Below are 21840 nucleotides of genomic sequence, written 5' to 3'. Positions count from 1 at the left end.
TGTGGGTTTTGCAAAAAATGTATTGACATGGAATTATCATTCAGTGTTTTAGGAAAATATCCTTGGATCCCAAATGTGTTTGGGAAAGTTAAAGACCCCTTGATTTATGATTGACAGTGATCTTTGTAAAGAATGAAATGGGGAAAGTTGATCAAACAATGCAAAGACTGAAATCCATAAAGGCCAGCAGTTTAATTTTTATTAAAACAACTAAGGGCTTCTATGCCAAGCACTTTTATTGTCCACAATAAAATCATTAATCAAAAAACTATTCAAACTTTACTTTCTTTTCCTAGAATAATGTGTAATTATTAAACATGGAAGGTAGCTAAGGCACAAAAAAATCAACTGACTTGTGTTTACACAAACAGGTAATGCCAGAGGTGATTCAGTCTAAGTTTCCAGTTATTCGTGAACACTTACCTGGTACCTCTCATAAGAGAGGCCTTAAGAACCACAGTTAACATTTCTGATTGTCTGGATTCTGAGATATCTGACCCTTTGTGTGAGTTACATTAATCTAGTTTTATCGTGTGTGTATCTGACCTTTTCTATTTCTGCTAGTAGGATGAAGGGATTTTATGTATTTAGTCTCCACTCTAATATGACGACTATTTTTAACACAAGGAAAAGAAATTCATGTGATTTTATTTCTAGCTGGCCCTTTTAATTTTTTAAAAGTAGTCAACTTCCAGTTGTTAATGTGGGATAAATACTGTTCTTTTTCTTATCTTATGTAATACCTGATTTCTAGGAATGATAATTCCCAAACCTAGTGTTAAGGTACCCAGTGTGTCTAAGAGAAGCCACAATTCTTAAAAAAAAAAAAAAAAAAAAAAAATCTAGATTTGGACTGTGTCTAATGTTACAACTCTCACCCCATGAATCACGTGAAATCCTACCTCAAGGAAACCTCTGGATTTACATCTCTTAACTATGGGTCTCAACCATTCTTTTCTTACCGGAAAATACTCCAGTCAGTGGTCACTTTGTTTTCAGGCCACAGAGTTAGTCAAATATTCCTTTTTCATTCCCCAACACGCTTTCTCTTCCTTTTTAATTCAAGGAAGTGACTAAGTGTTACCCTTTGAATGAAGTGTGGGAGACAGGTTTGCAAGAATAAAAGCAACTACTTAAGTATTTAGCAGATATCTAGCCCTTTCTTTATAATATATAATATATATATACTGTGAGGTTCAGGTGAATCAACCATTACTGAGTTCCTACTAGGAAGGTTAAGTAACTTGTGCAGGATTGCAGAAATAAGCAATAGAACTGGAATTTGAACCTCAGTCTCTAAATTCCAAGCTCCCTTTTGATCACAATGATTCTGCCTTTCCACCTGTAGGCAAGTTTCATAAATAATTAGAATATCACAAACTGAAGAGTCTGAATTTCAAATACACCTAATTCTTATAACTATTGTGTCAAATTGCAAAAACCACCCTCTCTATAGTCACACCCCTTTCCCACGTAATTTTGCAGTTCCTCTACCTTCAGAATCTAGACTGGCCTTACGACTTGCTTTGATACAATGTGGTGGAAATAGAATAGAGTTGCTCTATGCCTAGGTCTTAAGAGTTCTGCATGCTTCTGCTGTTTCTTTTGGAACTCTGCTGCTACTGTGTGAAAGAGCTCAGGACACCCTGCTGGATGATAAGACCTGGACATCACCCTTCATTGCAGCAACCAGTCAGCTAATTGCAGACACACTGAATGAGCCTGGCTTAATCAGCAGAACTGCCCAGCTGATCTTTAGACTCATGAGGAATAATAAATGGTAATTTTGAAGCCACTAAATTTTGGGGTGGTTTGTTACAGAACAAATACTAACTGATACAACTATGAAATATATCCACTTTAAGCAAGCAGAGAAAACGAAAAAAAAAAAAAAAAAGTTACTTCTAAAAGATGGGCCCCAACATGGCAAAGCTTTGTGATGCTAAAGTAAGAGAAATGTTCAACAAATCCTTAATTATTTGACTTAAATTTGCAAAATAAGGCTGAAATATGTGACCTGACCCATTCAAGAATTTGCAAGGCACTTTGAGTAAGTTTAGATATGAACATAAGCAATTCTGTATTTGAAAATCTACATCAATAAAGTAAAGTCCTTTTAATTGTGAGATTACTTCATACAGAACTGTAAAAAAACTAGTCTTTTTTTTTTTAAGTCCTTCTTTGAAGAGTTAGAACCTTAGTATTGTAACGTGACTTTTAAGGAATTAATATTCTGTTTTAGAAGCAGCCAAAGATATATAAAGAGATCAGATAATAAAAGCAATTGTCTTATTTCTAAAACCCCAAGAATTTGTCAAGATATGAGAGGCTTACTCTCCTTCAGACAGTTATGCTAATTTACCTCAAGTTCCTAAGAGGGTCAAGAAGTTGATGAGTGACTCTGATCAGAGGAACTCAGGGGTGGGGGTGGAACTGAGCCAGAAGGAAGCACTCCTTTCATCACAACATCCATCACACATGCAATTTTCAGTTCCTCTTCAAGTTTATAGCCAAAACATAAATCTGATAATGATACCAGAGGTTAAAGTCTCCATTACCTAACTATAATTCCTTATTTTGGAAGTCAGGATCATAATGAAGCCAGTTTGAAAAGCATCAGTCAATGAAAAAGGCGTATGGACAGAGTGGTATGGCAAAACGGACAGAGTTCTCAAGTAGGAATCTCTGGCATTAAGGAGTGGTCTCATCTTAAGCCAAGTCACTAAAAATAACAGCTAACATTTTATGAGCGCTTTGTAAGTGCCAGACACTGTGTTATGCAGTTTACATGTATTATCTCATTGTACCCATTTTAAAAGTGAGGAAACCGATGGATTACAGGGGTATGAATTTGGTCGAGATCACACAGCTGTTAAACAATCAGATTCTTACCCAGGAAATTTGACTACAGAGTCCTAATTCTTACCCACAGTACAGTACTAGTTGTACTGGGCCTTAGTTTCCTCACATGAAAAGTGAGGATTGGGGCCAGCTGGTTAACTCAGTGCAGCCTTATGACACGAAGGTCACAGGTTTGGACCCCATACCAGCTAGCCGCCAAAAAAATAAAAACAAAAAAGTGAGAACTGGATATCAAGTCTAGCTCCAGTTGGAATTTTATGATTCTACGACGACAGAAGCATACTCCTTATGGTTTTTGTATTGGGTATAGTGATGAGGATATCAGTAATTCAACATCCCTAAAAAGGAATTTCCCTGGGGTATATGCTAACATTCACCACTGTATCTATCCCTTTGCTTCTCTACGCAGATTCAGAAATGGTGAGGCTAGTTTGGGAAACAAGTCTCCTGCCCACAAGCAGTCACCCTGGACAACGTGCCACCTCCCAGCAAAGGTCTGCCTGCTCTTAGGCTTTCTCTTCAGTTCCTGGTAAAGTAGGTACTAAGTAAATGTTGAATGAATGGATAAATATTCCGAAGCCCCTGCTGGAAAGAGCCTGAAATTGAACACTATTAAAAAAAAATTCTTTCCTACAAATGTTTTAAATGTAATATCCATAGACCGTAAGCTCCACAAGGGCAGAGACACTGGCATTGTTCACTGCTGTACAATTTGCAGTTTGAATTGTGCCTTGCATATAGTAACTGCTCAATACAAGTGCTGTTCTTACTGTTGTTTCTGGATTCTTTACAGTTCCAATTTTCCCTAAAAGGAGTAAAATATATGTATTAAGGTCAAGGCCATGCTATTTGCTTTTTCTTTCCTGTGGTTCTTTGTTCAAACAGCCAACCTGAGAACCTTAAGTGCTAGGGGCTGTTGTGAAAACATTGCTTGTCCTAAGGAGACTGGATCTAGTTGAAGAGATAAATTTAAAATACTGAATATAAAGAAAACAGTATTAATTCAACAAATATTTATTGGGTACCAACTATGTGGTAATCACAGAGTTAAGTATAAAGAACTGTGTAGTCAACAGGTGCCACAGGATGCCATCAGATGACAGAGCAGGTGCTACAGGCTGGGCTACGTAGAGGAAAGTGTACAAAATGAGTGGCGTTAAACTGGTCCAGAAGATGACACAGTGTTGAAAGTGGAGAGGAGGAGCCTGAATTCCAGACTGCAACAGTCTTCACCTGTGTCACACAGCATCGTGACATAGTGTGTTGTGATCAATTTTAGAACTTACAGCAAAGAATTTGTGATCGATTTTAGGACTTACAGCAAGAAATTTGTTAGTAATAATGATTTATATATTTTTATTGTAAAAAATAAAATACACACTGCCAGGTGAGATTGTGACTTGCTGTAATCCTTGAGATTTCAAGTAATTTTGAAATATCTCTTAAAATTTTAAATACACATACCCTTGACTCAGCAATCCTACTTTAGGGAATCTATGTTTAGAAGCAAAATTGCTATTTATAAGGATACGTGGAAAAAGGTTTTCATTGGAGCTTTGTTCATAGTGGCCAAAATCATGAAACAACCTGAATAGGGTATTGTTTAATTTTTAAAAAGGGACCCACATCTGTTGATCTGTAAGGATGCTCAGGGTGTACTTTAGGTGAGAAAAACAAGCTGCAGATAAATGGGTATAATATGATCCCATTCTTATTTAAAAGCAAACAACCCAGAATGCCTTATATATGTCTATTTATGCTCGTACGATTACAGAAAAATGTAGAAGATAAAGAGTGAAAGGCAAGAAGGGAAGAAACAAAGAGGAAAGGAGAGGTGACGGGAATGTTTACTAACTTTTTCTGGTATAACTTAAATAAAGGGAATGAAAACGTTATTTTTATAAATTTTGAAGTGGCATTTGCAAAAAAATAATAAATTTAAAAGGAATCAATTCACAGACTGCCCTATAATACTCACTTGCATTTAGATATGCTTTCTTGGACAAGATAGACCAGGGTAGAGCTGCATGATATTGTACATAATCCAAATACTCCAAGGGTCTGGAGTGTCCATGTGGCTACCTGCCATATGGGTTGTGGTAGAAAGAAGATGGAGAACCGCTATGCTATAAACAATAGAACCACAGACATTTTTTGTTTAGGGGAATAATATTGAAAGCAGGGTTCTAGGAAGATTAATCTGGCAGTAGACTGCAGAATGAATTAAGAAGAGGGGGGAACTAGGAAAACAATTAGAAGACTACCGATAAGAGTAATAATGGTTTGAACTAGGGTGTGGCCAGTTTTTTCCTGTTGTGCTGGCTTCTCAGGAACAGAAACTTAATTCCCTCCTGGCTTCCAGCCTTTGTCCCTTACTCCTAACCCAGTCTCAGGGTCTTTATGGTCTCAGAAGGTTGTTTATTATTATCTGCATTAATATTTTAATCTAAATTTCATTTAGGGCTTTTTTATTTTTTTAAATTATACACTAATCACTAGTTGTGTTGTCCCATTTAGGATTTCAGTCATTTCTCTGGCTGACTTTTGAGAACATTTACATGTTTTAAGGACTAGCTAAACAACAATCGCTCATATATTTATGATATTCTATTCTCTCTCTTCTACCCTATCTGACATGACAGCATAAACTACTCACGCCCCACTCCATTTTAAAACTGTTGTCTCCCCAGTTCTCCAGGTATTTGTTCAGTATCTTTTGTGGCTGATCTCTGGATGCCTTCCAGAGCCCTGTCCTTGGTCCTCCCCTCTTTTTTTCCTGAACATTTAGAGCAGTTTATTCTTAAATGACCTCATCTGATTTTCTTGCTTTAGCTAATACCTACTTTCCTTGAATTTTCTCTTTTCTGCAACTGTCTCTGCCATATTAGTTTAAACTCTCCTATAACACTTAGTAGAAGAGATAAACTTACCCTACTGACCTTTTGAATTGCTGCTATATACTATAGATAGAGTAGGTCAAATCAACACATAAATAAGCTGAAAAAAGAATTTCGAAATTCAGGCAAAAAGAAAGACAGCTCTTCTCAGAGTACTCAGCGATTACATGCACAGTTATCTGAAATATGGGCAAATAAATTTCTTGCCTGACTTTCTAGGTAAATCAACACAAATGTACACATTAGACTCATCTGCTAGAATCTCAATTCTTATACAAGTGAAAAACAAAGAAGAAAGGTGCTGCTACAGAATGCTCTATATTGAAAATTCACTGAAAATTACTATCTTGAGCAAGATTTTAAAAACCAGCCAACCAACAAAACCCTCAAATCCTTCATTTCTGAGCTTTGACTACCCTAATTTATTCAATGGTAAATGTACCAGAGTTGTTCTAAGAAACTGTGAAAAGCAATCCAATAGAAATTGACAAGAATTGAAAATACATTTTCTTAATGTATATTTTCTCTGACATAAGCACCTGTCATTCCTAAGACTGATTTCCTATCCAGGGGAAAATAACCTGGACTATCATCTCTCTTAGTGATACTTGGTATCTGCTGACATTTTCCTTTTTCTGGGAAGATTAAAAGCACAATCTATTCCTACACATCTTCTTGGTTTATATGTCAAGTTTTTTTAATTCATGTATTCAACATGTATTTATTGAAGTCTTATTGTGTGCTAGATACTCTTCTAGATGCTGGGATACAGGAGTAAGCAAAGCATACAATATTGCTCTTGTGATGCTTACATTGTGGCAGGTAAGCAGACAAGAAACCAACAATTAGATATAACATGGAGGGTAAGGGAACAGTGTGTGGAAGATGCTATTTCAGAGAGAGCAGTCAGAGATCTCTCTTATGAAGGTAACATTTAAGTGGAGACCTAAAGTGAGAGAGTAAATAGGTGGATATATGGGGAAAGAACATTCCAGGAAAAATTTCCTCATGCATTGGGAAACCCAGAAAGAGGACTATGTTTCTCCTAGAAATAAGGTGATATCCTTAAGCTACTAGAAAAAAAAAATGTCTTAGACCTAGGATGCATAACCTGAGGTTATGGTGAAAATCATGTTTTCTCATTGTCTTGTGTCACATGTTTAGGATGACAGTACGGACATATTACTCTCTTCCCCCTCAGTGACTAAAGTCCTGCTGGCTCATTCCTAACTACTCAGTCCTTATCCAGTCAACTCATTCTTTCCATTTTTTCCTTCCTTTTTGTCTCAGACTCCATGTTATCCCTTTTCTTATTCCAAATAGCTAAATCAACTCGTGTTTCCCATTTGCCCACACATTTTCTTCATAAGTTTCAGTTATGTCTTCCCAGGATGGAGCTTGGGATCCTTCAAATGCCCATTTCAAAAAGCAAATTGGGGGATGGAGGAGAAGAGGGAATGGACACAAAGATCACCAGACTGCTCTCTGTGAGGTTGGGGACTTTTATTGTCTTCATCGCTGTATGCCCAGTGCCTAGCTCGATAAATGTTTGTTGCTGCAAGTGTTAAGTGGAAGGACCTTTGAGATCATCTAGTTAACCTCCCACTACAGCCATCTCAAGAATTTCTTTCCTGTAACATGTCTTTGTATCTCTTCCATTTATTAACACAATAATGTAGCTAAGCTTGTATTTTTTCCCCGTGTCCATACAGAAACACTCAGTCATACAGAAATCAAATTTTGCCAGTAATAAGAACTGAAATTTAGAATTTTCATTTTATTTTTTTATGGGTTTCTAACTTTTCCCTCTGGCTTACCTATTTACTGTTTTATCTTTTAAATATATCTGTGGTATCCCCAAAGCACTATACAGCTCTGTTAAATGACATTATCAATTAAAAGGTCACTCTTCCCTAATTAGAAATTACTTCACTTATTTTTCTTACCTTTCCTTTAGAAATATTTCTTCTTAGATTATACTTAAAGTCTAATAACCATAGAGTACACTAATACTAGCCCATGGTAGCTGTTTAGTGGTAAAAAGCATCCACTACCTAATAGAAAATCTGCCAGCCTCCTAGCTAACAGAATAAACTAGAAGACTCAAGGCTAATAAAACAGTAAAAAATAAAACCATGTTAGCAGTAGAACACATCTGCCATGCTCTGATGGCTCTTAATCCCCTTTTCTTAGCCACTGAAAACTTATAAATCATCTTTTGGGGAAAAAGAATATGTATTTGAGAAAACAGGTTGTTTTTAGTATAAACACGAGAAACAAAGTTTGTAAGCAGACTATTTTCACAAAGAAATTATCTCAAAGAATTTCAGAATTAACAAAATGGTTACAAAAGGTATATGCTATTTTTGATACCACTGCATGTATCTTCATGATTTCAAAGGCTGGGATCCATTCCAATCTTAGCATTTTACGAATAATAAACATGATTAAATTTAGAAAATAGTAACAACTAAAATTCACTTAATTTTTTAAAGTACTGTCAGTAAAGGCAGAAATTTTCAGGTTATGGGGAATAAAAGTAAAAAATATATGAGTTTTATATTGTAGCTGTAACTTTCTGTTAAACTATTTTATGGGTTCAAATAATTTTAGTGTACTTGAGTTGGTCTTACCATAATGATTGTCAGATAGTTAATTTTCTGATATACTGAGGAACTAGAATGTGACATTAAACTACTTTAGAGATTGTTGTAGGAACTAACATTGTATTTACTTTATATCTGCTGTCACCAAATTCCAAGTCAAAGGTAGGCTCACCTTACTTGAACACAAAATAAACTTATGGAAAAAAAAAAAAATCAGGCTCAGAGGTAAGTAATCTGTTTTTCTGTACTATGTCAAGAAAAGGGAATATATAAGCTGTTAACATAAAGTTCCTTGATAACATGAAAACACAAATCAGAATTTAACCACTGAGCATCATCCATTTCAGAGTAGTCACCAAAACAGAATTAAACATTTTCTGTAGAAATACCTATGTGGGTTCTTTTAAATACCCTAATGAAAACAAATGTTATAATTTGAGAAAGGATTAAATTTCTGAATTTCTGAAAATATTCAAATTATTTGTAGTCATATAAATAAGGTAAATGATCAAGCTAAGAAATAAATACATTTTCTGATTAAGCAAGTACATTTAGATGTTCTTGTAATGATTCCAATTTTCTTTTATGGTTTACAAGGTAGCTCTGAAGGCATTTTCAAAAGAATAATAATATACATAGCTTCCCAAGGTAGAGGCTTAGAAACACAACATTCATTTTGGATTTTCTGTTTTTTTTAAAAAAAAATCAACTTATTTTATGTCACATTTTGTCCTAAATAAACCCAGCCGGATTCCAGATGACAAATTTCACGTAATATTCTAATTAAAATCTTTAAAGTTTCCGTCTAGGAAAGCTGCCTACAGACTTATGTTTTACATTGGTTTGTGTACCAATTTAAACTGCCATTTAACTTCTTTCTGTACTTGGCTCTGTTATACATAAAGATATTTACGTATATTTATAACTCTGGTTTAATACAATAGATTTGTTTCACTGAAGTTTCTCTTCAACCCACTTGATCAATAAAGGAAAAAGTAAATGTAATCAAGTAAGTTTCATAATCCTTCCAAATGCATGAACACAGGATATATTTTGGTATTCAATATACTCAGAAACTATTTTTCACACAGTTTCGCTGAATACAATAAATGTGAAAAAAATTTAAAGCTGATAACTTCATTCTCATTTTCAGGCAAATGAAAGTTTCTTAATAACGAAAAATCTTTGCAGAGTTTATTTTATAAGAATACCAGACAATAAAAAATACCAGAGAAGGCGATATTCTAGAATTTATAAACAAAAAGATAACAATGTGGTCAAAATTACTGATACTGGCTGTTAAATTTATACGGCATACCTAATGTGTAAACAACTAAATCCATTGAAAAGCTTTGTTAAAGGAGCTACCAAAACAAACAAAATTGAAGAAAAAATAAAAATCAATGTAAAGATAATTATCTTGGCACTTGCAGGCTTTAAATACAATGTAATAGTCTTTATGAAACTGGATCCATAACCCTTTAGGTTAGTAGACACTAAAAAATTCTTAATGCACATAGTAGACACTAAAAAATTCTTAATGCTCGGGCCGGCCCGGTGGCGCACTGGATAAGTGCGCCGCTTGGGAAGCGCGGCGGCGCTCCCGCCCGAGGGTTTGGATCCCACATACAGACCGGTTCCCACTCACTGGCTGAGCGAGGCGCGGGAGCAACCGAGGGTTGCAATCCCGTTGCCGGTCCCCGGTCCGGTACGGGGGCAACACTGAGGGTTGCGATCCGTTGCCGGATACGGAAAAAGACAAAAGACAAAAAAAAAAAAAAAATTCTTAATGCTCGATAATAGGACATACCCACACCACACTCACAGATACTGTAACGTACTTAGCCAATGAGGGTCATGCTAGTTTGAGCTAAGTAGACTTGGCAGGGCTTTAAAAATTCCCCCTTGCATTTTTATAATGCTTTTTAATGTTCAAAGTAAACACACAACACAAATCCTGTCAGGCAAAAATCCTGGGTGCTCTATTTTACAGAAGTTGAAACTGTGACAGAAAGCAATAAGTGACTACACAAATATATGCAGGAGAGCAGAGGCTTGACCCTATTTCTCCTTTATATATTGTGTTTAAAAGATTCACTGTTGGGCTGGCCGGTCAATTCAGCTGGATAGAGCATGGTGCTGATAATACCAAGGTCCAGGGTTCAATCCCTGTACTGGCCAGCTGCCAAAAAAATAAATAAGTAAATAAAGATTCACTGTTGACAAATAAATATTAAAGTTCCAGGAAGGAATGTCTAATATACTGCATATAAGTATTCCCCTTCAGATCAGTATTAAGGTTTCCTGGCTATTCTTTTTTCTTTTTCTGTTTAAATGTCTCAATACATGGGTAATGATAGAAACTAGAATGGGTAATGCATGGGTAATGCAGAAACCAGAATTAACTTTCATAGGGTTAAGAGATTTAAATGAGGTGAATGCATGCAAAGTGCTCAGCATAGTGCTGCCACATAATTAGTGCTTGGCCATTACGTAGGTGTAAAAAAGGTTAGCAAAATGTATAGGGAAGAATACAGACTGTATATTTTCAAAATCCAAACTAGTCATGTAACTTTTATAAAACACCTGGCTAGTATATATTATCTCAATCAACTATTTGTTTCAAATCTCTAAAAGAGACCTGGTTGCATAACTAATTAAATTCTGTGATCTTTCCCTAAGCACTTTCTATGGGTCTCAATTTCTCCTGAAAAAATGAGGTGGGGGTTAGATGATCTCTCAAGTCCTTTTAAGCTCTAATGTAAAATCACCGTACATAACACACAAGCAAGCTCTGAGAACAAAACAAAAGACCCAACTCTCAGGCTCTAACAACTGCAATATTTACATTTTTTTTTTTATTACCATCAATTACATTATTTAAAATCCTAATCTTATAAAAATATCAAGTCCGGGTTCATTCTTTGTCTGGTACTTGATAACGTACAAAGAAAATGTCAACGAACTTTAATATACCATTTCCTACCCCAATTATTTCCCTCGCAAAATAGGCCAAGAAGATTGTAGAATTTTAGAAACACATGCACAGGTGTTTTGACAATTCAGACATAGTTGCAAAGAAAGTATTTTTGGCTCCAAAATACCTAATTACCCAAGGTCATAGATTGGCTGAGCTCAGCCTTAGAACCCAGGTCTTTGGATTTTTAGTCTAGTGTTTTTCTACTATTTCTACCTCTGAATAAATAAATCAATCAAATTGTTTGGAAGGTATCTGAGGATTTTTAAAAAAAAGTCACCAAATTTTGCAATTTAAATCATCTTAAAATTAACAAAACCCTTATCCCCAATGATTATAAAACAAGAAAAACAACTTAAAGTAAAAGAGTTTGTATCAAACTGGTAGAGCTTTAATGTTCAACATGTGATGATCATAAGGTCAGAAGTCATAATAGCACTGCCCCAATCAGCATGAAATAATAAATCATGTATTAAACTGTATGTCGTTTCACAATAGCTTTCAAAATTTGGCTATCAAGTATACTTTCATAATAGCCATGGCTAAATATTATTATGAATTATGAAATAAACTAGAATAAAGGCTAATTTTATTATAAAATAAGTAATAAAACTTAAAATGTATTGCAACAAGCTGTATGTCTGAAACACTACATACTTATTAAGTGGAACTCTCAAATTATTAGTTATAAAAATAAAAATTCAATGTAAGATGATGTGTAAACATCTACAACTAATCATATAATTAAACCTTTTTCTCCCCTCATATTTTGAGTTCTCTATAGTGTGAATGAAAAAATATTCTAAAATAAGAGGTACTTTCACTAAATTTGCTGCATTATAGTCACTATTAATTGAGTTGAAACTTGTTAAAAATAAAAAATATTTTAAAGCACTCAAAATTAACACCCAGGTTACTCTGAAAAAATTTGTTAAAGCAAGCAGCTTTACCAGAATGTCATTAATATTTAAACTGGCCCAGAGACAAAATTAGGGGATGACACACTTTCATTCAAAATAATTGGATTTATGTATTTAAGGGCAATATTGCAATATAAATAATTTAAATGACTATCTAGCACTTGCAGAACCCCATAATTTATTCTGCATATGTACCATTAAGAATTTAATTTCCTCAATATCCCAGCACAAAAAATACATAACCCATGGAAATGTACTGCCAAAGAAAAGAGCTGCACTTCAGTCAGTTGACAATGTATGTAAAAGTGCGCTATGAAATGAGATGGTGATATCAGCATAAGACATCATTTCAACTACATTCAAGTCATCACATTTTCATGAATTAAATAGAAGCCTGAACAAAAATAGGATAAATATGAACTTGACCTTACCCGAAGTAACCTAAAAAGAAGTAAAATGTGCATTTCATCCTGTTTTTGGTAATAAAGCGTAGCAAGAGACAACAACCCAACTCTAAAAATGATTAGGGTTATATTGCCACAATTAGTGTTAGATTTCTAAAGAAACAAAATTGTAATCCTGGTTGGTACACTCCCTTGTACATAAACACAATCCCCAATTTCTCTCTTCTTAAACCTCTGAATTCATGACAGTTGATACAAATTGTCAGTTTTCTGAACTGTTTATATTTCTAAACTTATTTATACCATTCCACACCTCTGTTGCTCCTGCCTCTTCTCCTCCCCTCCACCACAAATTCACAAACTCAACCGGAAATCCTGTATTCAGAGACATTTGGAATAGTACTGAGGAAAAAGGAAGCAACCTGCCAAAGTTAGGTGTTTGGGGGTTAAAACCACTGAACTGCTATAAATTGCATTTTTAAACATTTTTTTCCGTGCAAAATGGAAAAAAAAAAATCACCATCACAAGTCACACCCTATAATCTAGATTAGCATAGAAATGATTACACACAATTCAAAGGTAATGGAAGTCTTCCATAGGAACATTTTTATTTACTTGAAAAATACAAGAAGAAAAGGAGAGTGGTGGGTTCTCTGAAGATACAGAAATAAGGAGAGCATGGGCTTTCAAACTCTTCTGTAAAGGTCAATAAGTAATTGATTTTTTTTTCCCAGTTATAGCTTAATTCAACAAGATGTTTCCTGAAAACTCTTTAAGCAACAGGATTCACCAATACATATTTTTCCATAACTCAGAAATATGGAAGCAAGTACCTATTAATTTGTCAAATACCTGTAAATACTGCATTACAAAATTACTTTTGATGAAAATACTACTGGGATGTCTTTAGAAAGGTAAATGCTATTCAGCACAAACCTATATTGCCTATTTAATTTGCTCACATGAGTAGTAGTACCTAATAAGAACTCACTAATTAAAATTGGGTGTAATCTTTCAAGAAAAATATGTTTGTGTGTTTTAAGAACTATGCCCCAAACCTATTCTAAACTTAACATAAATTAAGATTTCCTAACATAACTAGGCTATTTCAATCACCTGCAGGCCAGAGTGGATCAAGACTTATATAACTAACCAATTAATACAGATGCTTTCTTTCACATTAGGCACTCATACTAAAATAAACCCTTTTAATACAATCTCTCCTTCACTAAAATCTCAAATGCCCCTGAATATTAATTTCAATGTAAATACAATCTGCATTTAACCTACATTTATGCAAGGTATGTTTCAGAATAAGTCTTTCATAAAATGTATAAATATTCAATAATATATTTAAAGTGGTCAGACTAAAATATCTGTAACACAAATGGACAAAACCAAAACAGTATTATGAATATAAATTATGTTACTAATTATAAAAATATAAGGGGAATAGCCAAAGAAACATCACAAGTAGTAATCTTAATAAAATCTGGCCACACATTTTTGTATTAGAGTTGTCCCATAGTAAATCGAGACACCTGAATACACAGTGTGTTTTAAAAGTTTTTTTCTCTTACTAATCCTATAACCATAACAAGGTACAGACTTAACAAAAAATGAAAAACAGTCTATCATAAAGCTAAAAATAAATAAGTAAATAAATATATACCCCAAAGGCAGTCTTCTTTCACTTAAATTCAGAAATCACTTTATATGAATATCAGAAATATTAAGCTTAAAAGACATTGAAACACCCATTGCCAGAACATTTAGAAGGAAAGGAAAAAGAAAAGGTAGGAAGTAAAGAAAATATCCATTAAAAAGGGGTAAATCATAGTCAAAATCTTTTCTCTTCTTTAAACCTCCTCCCTTTCTGAGAAAACGTTCAGCGTAAGGTTATTAAAAAAAAAAAATCGAGAAAGGGACAGAATTTGCTTCACTCATCCTGTGTTTGTACAGGTCTTCAATTTTTATTACTTTCATAAAATTAGACACGGATGCAATTAGTAATGAGAGACATTAAAATCTACATAAATTTCAGCAGTTTTATTAAGTGCCAATCATCAGAGCCCTAGACTCCACCTAAGGCTAAATTTACAAGTTCATCCTGCATCATTCTTTCTCTCCAATCATATCCTTCAGAAACGGTCAACTTTTTAACATTAAAATTTCAACATAATTCCAATAAAAGCTCTAATTCCACCTAAAAACATTTATTTCCCTGTGTCTCTTATCAACCATTTTGCCATTAATACTGAAGTGAAACAATGCTGAAAATCAAATTAAACAGAAATGTGCCTTCAATGTTGTAAGTTTATGCTAAACTTACTGGATTTCAGTATTTATAAAAGCACATGAAGTATAAATGGCTAATTCATTTAACTTAAAGAATGTATTTGAACATCAGTAAGGCTTCTCTTGTTTTACTATCAATGAAATTAAACCTTAAAAAGAAAATGCTTTACTATGTTTAAACATGATATTTATAATATTACAATTTAATGTGATAACAACATTGTGGTGCGCTGACATGTCTGCAAGAATTGCCATCTCCCCCCCTCCAAAAAAAAAACGGCATATAAAGTGCTTTCTTTTAGGGATTCTGAGAAAAAGCAATTTTAGGTGACATTTTAAAAAGTCAAATTACAATTTATACTTTTTTTTAATTACAAAAGAATGCAAGTGAAGTTATAAATGGTATTTAATGTTTCTATATCTAAAGTCAGAAAGTCAGTATTAGATCAAGTAGTGGTCTCAACATGTTGATTTATTTACTGATCACTCAGGGTCACTGGTCGTAGCTAACGTTTGGCTAGGGCCATGTAACATATAGAGAAGAGAAGGCAACCAGTTTTGGTTTTATCAGGGCTGTTGTTTGGAAACAAAAGACTAATTCAATGATGGTTAGAAAAGAAACACTGTTTCAATTTATTTGGATGAAGCTTTGTTCTTGGTATACATAGTTCCCAGTGCTAAGTTAACACCAAAGGTATAAACTTTTCAAACATTACCAAATGATCCTGTATAACATATTACGCCTTTTAGTTAGGATAGATTCCTGATTATAATTCCAAAATCACACATCGGCATAAAAATAATTATTTCATTGTATATTAAATAACTTCTAAAGAGCCACATCATCATTGCCTTGCCTACCTCCATAAGGCTGTTATGAGGCTCAAATTAAAAATATGTGCAGACACTTTATGTGTCATAAAGTACTATAAAAGTTAAAGTATTAAAATTATCTTTAATGATTTAAGGATAACTATGTTCATCTAAGACTTAAACTCCATATCCCAGATTTTACAGGGCTTAACGAAAGTTCATACTAAATAGAAAGTAAGTTTTGTTCCATGCCTTTTTTTTAATAGTAAAGAAAATTAAAAGAATACCATGATGACTATCAGGACAAAATGCATTAATAATCCCCAAGAGTTTCCTAAGATGCATTATTTTTCTTTGTATAATTATATGTTTTATATACCAATTTAATAGTTTCCTACAGATAGCTTAGTCAAATCAACTGTATTTACTCTTTTAAGAAAACCGAGCACATGAATTCCTCTGCCAAAAGTTTGAGATTGAAAAATTTAAAACACAGCATATCTTTTAATATTTAAAATACAGTAGCATATGCAGTTAAGAAACATCTCAAATCTACTTATTGAAAATATTTTAAAACTTCAATTCATAAAGACAACAAAGAGTTTATAGTGTTAAATAAAATATTTTTTAAACAATAGATTAGTAGGCAGTTTGCATTAAGACACATAAGAACCAAGGTTTTTTTCTTTTGATGAGAAATACTAAACTTTTCAGAAGAATAGAACATAGCCTAAATCTAACTCTAAATATTCTCCTTCACAATAAAAGCTTCCTACATAAAGAAGAAAAAGAGACACTTCAGTGTTAGGATACCTTTCATATTAAAAGTATTTTAAAGAGAGTTTTGGATAAAATCCTCAGTGACTAGTTAATGAGAATAATGAACATCACTAACATTTTAGAAAAAACTTGAAATGGTTACATACAAATAAATCAGTGTTTACTATGCCTTCTTTAAAAAAAAACAAACACTAATCTGTACAATGCATCCCTACTATTCACATTTTTATATTTTCCTTCACACCTAAAAGGGATATACAATTTAGCATTTATCTGAATTAGGAACAGGGATATGGGGTAGAGAACTTAACCCCTAGCAACACAGATATATAAATTTAGAATTTTTTCCTGATAATTCCATTTTAATGGGCCTTTTTGAGTTCAGATAGAAATGTCAGTATACTTATAAATGACTGACGAAAAAGAAGAAAGAGAAACAAATCAAATGATAGCTGAGAATCGAAGCTTAACAATTCTGACCATCAGTTGAGAACTTGTAGGAACACTTGAAAGTAAAATTTTGTTTTGCACCATGTAGCCACTGATTCCCTTCTTAAAGAGACTGAGCAGCAGACACACTTTGTCTACTTTAGGTCGGGAACCCTGCAAGCAAGACCCATGTCTAATACTACGGTCTGGTACACTATTCACCGCAGTTCTTTAGCAATCTCAAAACTCAAATTCTGCAACAGAAGGTTCGGTTAGAAGAACAGAGCTCATTGTAAGTACTTCCAATTTTTAACCCTTTAATCTCAAACACTTCACAAATGTACAAATACAGTAGCACAACTTTTGATTAAGTATTAAGGATATTTTTTATTGTTATGTAAGAGCATATTCTAAAACAGCTAAATGAATATGCACAACACACTAATTTACCAGGCATTGTACTCACCTGAAATTATACAGTTTTTACTTAATGTATATGTTAATGAGCAATATTATTTTAAAATCTTCACCACTGGCCAATGGGATACTAAATACCACTATTTAAGAAGAAAACCTGAAATGGTTATGTACAGATAAATTGCTTAGGTTGTCTACGATGCCTACTTTCAAAAGACCACTTATTCATATGAAAAAGCACATGAATGTTTGGAGAACACATACAAATAAATGAATATTTAAATCTATCAACCTATCTCAAATGTACCACATTCTTAAGAAATAGAAAAGCATTAACCTTACCTTGAATAGCCATTAGAAAAAACCGACCGACCAGGGAAGTTCAAAGTTCCCAGGGAAGTCAAGTTGTCATCTCCAGATCCTTGGCACCTATTCCAATTTTCTGAACCAACAGGAATTGGTGGAATGACATTAAAAATAGGCTTCTGATCCTGCTGTTGAGAAAGGGGTGCTGTATTCATGTCATAGTGGTACATCTGTCCTCCAGAGGTACTCACACCATGAACAGAAATGGCAGACATTTTATTACCAATTATATTTGCTCCAGAAAAGCTTGCCCGACAGTAAGCTGGGCCCAATTTTTCCTGCTTAATTACCCCAGGGGTGCACAGTTCGATGAAATCTTCTTTTTCTGTTTTCACCTGGGGCAGTGGTACACTGTTGGGGCCTGATAAGATCAGATCTCCATCATCCTTAATTTTAGGTTTAGTGTCCGGTAAAATGAGAGGCTTGAAGTCTTCATTCAAGTTTCCTTCCAAGAGGAATGGATCATCCTCTCCTGCCAAAGGAGAAAGCAAACAGTTTTCATCTATCAACAGGTCTGATCTCCAAGGACTCTCATTTGCCTCTTTACCTGGGGACCCAGAAGAAAACTCCAAATCCTGCAAAATGTCAAAGGTGCTTTGGTCTGCAGTGTACAACTTCACATTGCCACCGCTGGTGCCAGTCTGGCCCTTCAAATTTTGCTGTTCTGAAGATACACCGGAATGAGTTTTTAGAAACTCCTCTGTTGGGGCAGCAGACACAGCAGTGGACACTGAACTCCTGGGGTTCTCTGGAACACTGGTCGACCTACTGAGGTTTGCGATGCTTTCTTCCAGAAGCCGAAAGTCTGTTTCCCCAGAGGAAAGGCTGATTTGGCCCTGCTGTGGGAATCCCAGGTCATTTCCCATCACTTTTGCTTCTGTCTCTCCCATATACAGTCCCATTGAGAGTGAAACTGCTTTGGACAGATCTGGCTGCTGCACATTGCTTACTGAGCCTTTTGGAAAATCAATCAAAAGTCTGTGCTGCTTGGAGTCTGACTGAGAAGCAGCAGCCAGTGAGGGTGAAGATGCAGAAACCTTCACAGTAGCTCCTCCCCTTAGGGTTTTATAGAAGTCCAACACATTTTCCCTCTCCTGACCAAGCACACTGCTGGGGATTTCTTCTCTACTGGGGGTGGGTAATGATTCTTTGGCGTCCATAGGTGAAACTCAGCTACAAAAAAAAAAAAAAGTGGGGGGAGACATAATAAGCTATAAAATCACATTATCTCTGTAATCCAATTAGTTAGAGACAGCCTGTTTAATGAACCTTTTTGTAAACTCGGAATCAAATACTTTGTTATCAGAAGAGTAGTTTTTAGCTTCCAGAATAAAAAGCCATGTCCCCTGCTCCCATTCAGCATGCTACATTTAAAAGTACAATGCAGTCCATTTGCACAGTGGAAGACAAAACTGTATGGAACTAAACTTGGCTATTCATCCTGCCACTCACTGAACGTGTAGCTTTGTTAATCATAGACATTATAATTCATTACATCTGATTATTCTAAAGGTTCAAGTTGATGTCAAAGTATTTAATTTCAAAACAAACAAAAAAAAGTGTGATCATTAAAATTCCTACCTCTTTTAAATCAAGGCTGTTTGCTTTTCTGAGAACCAATACATATAACATTTGTGAAATACCATGCTAGAATTCTTTATTCTTAATTACTCCCAAACTCCCCTCCTACTATCAGTCACAAATCCGACCCTTTTAGTACAACCTAATGGTGAACCATGCACATTTTATTTGAAAAATAAACAATGCTGATCTGTTTATCTTCTAATAGGCTGGGGGAAAGCTCTTATTTTTAACTCATATTGCTGCCTCGATGTGCCTGCCTCATGGTGCCTATCTCCAAGTTTTGGATACACGAAATGAGATACATTGTATATGGGCCAACTAAAATTTAGATTTTAAAAAGTAGAATACATTGTATAGTAGCTTCTCACTACAGTTTAATTTAAATATAACTTAAATACAGCTGTCTGACCCTTATAACTCATAATATGTAGATTAAGCTACATTTATCTTTTAATGGCTTTAAATCCTCAGTATGAAATACTATTATATCTCTAAGTTAAGATTTTTCCTTTCCAAATATCTACCGAAAAATTGAAAAACTGTAAAATCACATTCATATAAACTCGGGTAAAATAGTATGCAATAAAATGCTCAGAATAATTTTCTCTGCATTCTAAACCTTCACTGTCCCAATGCTGAGCATATTCTCAAGAGGATTAGGTTGATAGTATCTTGTTTGTTAATAATCAGAATGTTTTAAGAGACAGGCAAAGACTTGAAGCCTTCACGTTTGAGACGTTATAGTCAAATCCCGTGCAATAAAAGGAAACTTTTCCTATATGAAAACGCTAAAAAGCATAAATGTTGCTGGTCCTCACTGAAAGGGGAGTGTGAAGATGGAAAGAGGGGTGGGCACCTGCCACTACAAATCTTGAGGGTAAACTACTTATCTCCCTACCCCTCTGTCGTGTTTATCTGATAACCATCTCTAAACACAGGGTATCAAATGCAGCCTAATGAATTTGCACGCTGCTTTTTTGACAGCTGTCTTCAAACCCGAAACCAAAACAATACTTCCTAAAACAAAACGCTCCCACAAGCGACATTATTCCCCAGTTTAAATTGCAAATAACCCTGTTAGATTAATCGGCCCTAATGAACCATGCTAAGGGGTCTTAAGTGGTATTACAAGGCTGCAATTATCAAGTCTGCAATCCCAAACGTCAAACTAGCACTTGTCAAAAAATCGCAGCACAAAACTATTACTGTTGGGGATGGGTGTGTGTGTATGTGTCTTTTTTTAAAAAAAGGGCCACTTAGAAAAGTCACGGGTGAAATCACGCCAAACGCTAAAGAACGAGACGGGGGGGGGGGGAAGGTTCGAGGTTAAAAGAGAAATGTGTCCAGACCTGTTGCGCTCTCTCCGACACGCCCACTTCTACCCGATAACGCCAGCCCTGGCCGAAGTCTCCGAGTTGCAGGCTGTCACCCCTGCACGTGTACTCTGTCTCACACGCACCCCGCACGCCCGCCTCAAATGAGCGGGCGCGCCGAGCTCCACAGAAGCCCTGCCCGCGCTCGGCGCGCTAGGGTGGAGTGGGAGGATTCGGGCCACTAGAAATCACACGCGACTTAGCCTTCTCCATAAAAATGGGTGTCTGGGCGGCCCCCTTGCAGGGAAAAGAAAGGTGGACTTGGGAAAAGAGAGGCCAGGTTCCCGCCCGGGAACCAGAGGCGTGAAAGCCTCGGCAGCTCGACAAGGTTCCACTCGCAATCCAAGCTCGGGTTCTTCCCCCCTCGGCCCGGCCGGGGACGGCCGCGAAGGGACAGGAAGAGGCCAGCGCTGTCACCCGCGCACTGCCCTGCCGTCACCTTCACCCGCCCTCTCCAGCTACCACCCCCACTCCCCGAAGCTAATAAAAGTTTGCAGACTCCCTCGACCGCCCCGAGTCGGCCCCCGGCGGCACCTCGGGGAGCGAGCGGGCGCCCGCACCGCCCCAGCCCCCAACCCTCCCCGCCTCTTACCTCTGGCAGCTGCCCCGCTCACCGCCACCGTGCGCAGCTCCCAGCGCAGCCGAGATAAACAAGTTAGCGTGTGAAAGCGGGAGGAGCAGGAGAGAAATATATTTTTCTTAAAAAAAAAGGAAGTAAACAGCCGCCCCCTTTCCATGGGCGGGAGGAGAGAGCCCCTATTTAAGAAAGTCTCCCATTTCTCGGCTGACAAGCCAGTCCCCCGCCCGGCTCCGCTCGCGTCTCGGAGTCCGGATTCCCGAGCGCGCGTCACGCGTCCCCAGTCCCGGCGCCCGGCCGCTCCGGCTGCTCCGGCTGCGGCGTCTCCTTCTACCCACTAGAATCCGTCCCCGACGGGCGGGCGGTGACTCGGGCTCCAGTCACAGACACGAGCTCGCAAAATGGAGGAGGAGGAGGTGGCGGAGAAGGGGAGGGAGCGCGGACACGCGAAAGGGCCGCCCGACCGCGGCGAGCAAACGGGACCGAGCGGGGGGCGGGCGGAGGCGGCGCCACGGCGCGCACACTCTCGCACACAC

The 21840-nt window shown here is 36.3% G+C and overlaps 1 protein-coding gene across 1 annotated transcript in view; it reads right to left on the bottom strand.

The window, feature by feature from the left end:
- Positions 1 to 21760, bottom strand: part of NR3C1 (nuclear receptor subfamily 3, group C, member 1 (glucocorticoid receptor)) — a 114406-nt gene extending 92646 nt beyond the window's left edge. Inside the window, exons 1-2 of the mRNA XM_008593132.1 lie at positions 21320 to 21760; positions 17747 to 18943 (exon numbers count right to left, since the gene is read on the bottom strand). Of these exons, the coding sequence (XP_008591354.1) occupies positions 17747 to 18930 (1184 nt within the window). The 5' untranslated portion in view covers positions 18931 to 18943; positions 21320 to 21760. The remainder of the gene's footprint in view (positions 1 to 17746; positions 18944 to 21319) is intronic.
- Between the last annotated feature and the right edge of the window lie 80 nt (positions 21761 to 21840).

Source organism: Galeopterus variegatus, unplaced genomic scaffold (genome assembly GCF_000696425.1).
Source record: "Galeopterus variegatus unplaced genomic scaffold, G_variegatus-3.0.2 Scaffold156, whole genome shotgun sequence".
NCBI classification, from domain to species: Eukaryota; Metazoa; Chordata; class Mammalia; order Dermoptera; family Cynocephalidae; genus Galeopterus; species Galeopterus variegatus.
This window is presented reverse-complemented; position numbering and strand designations above follow the sequence as displayed.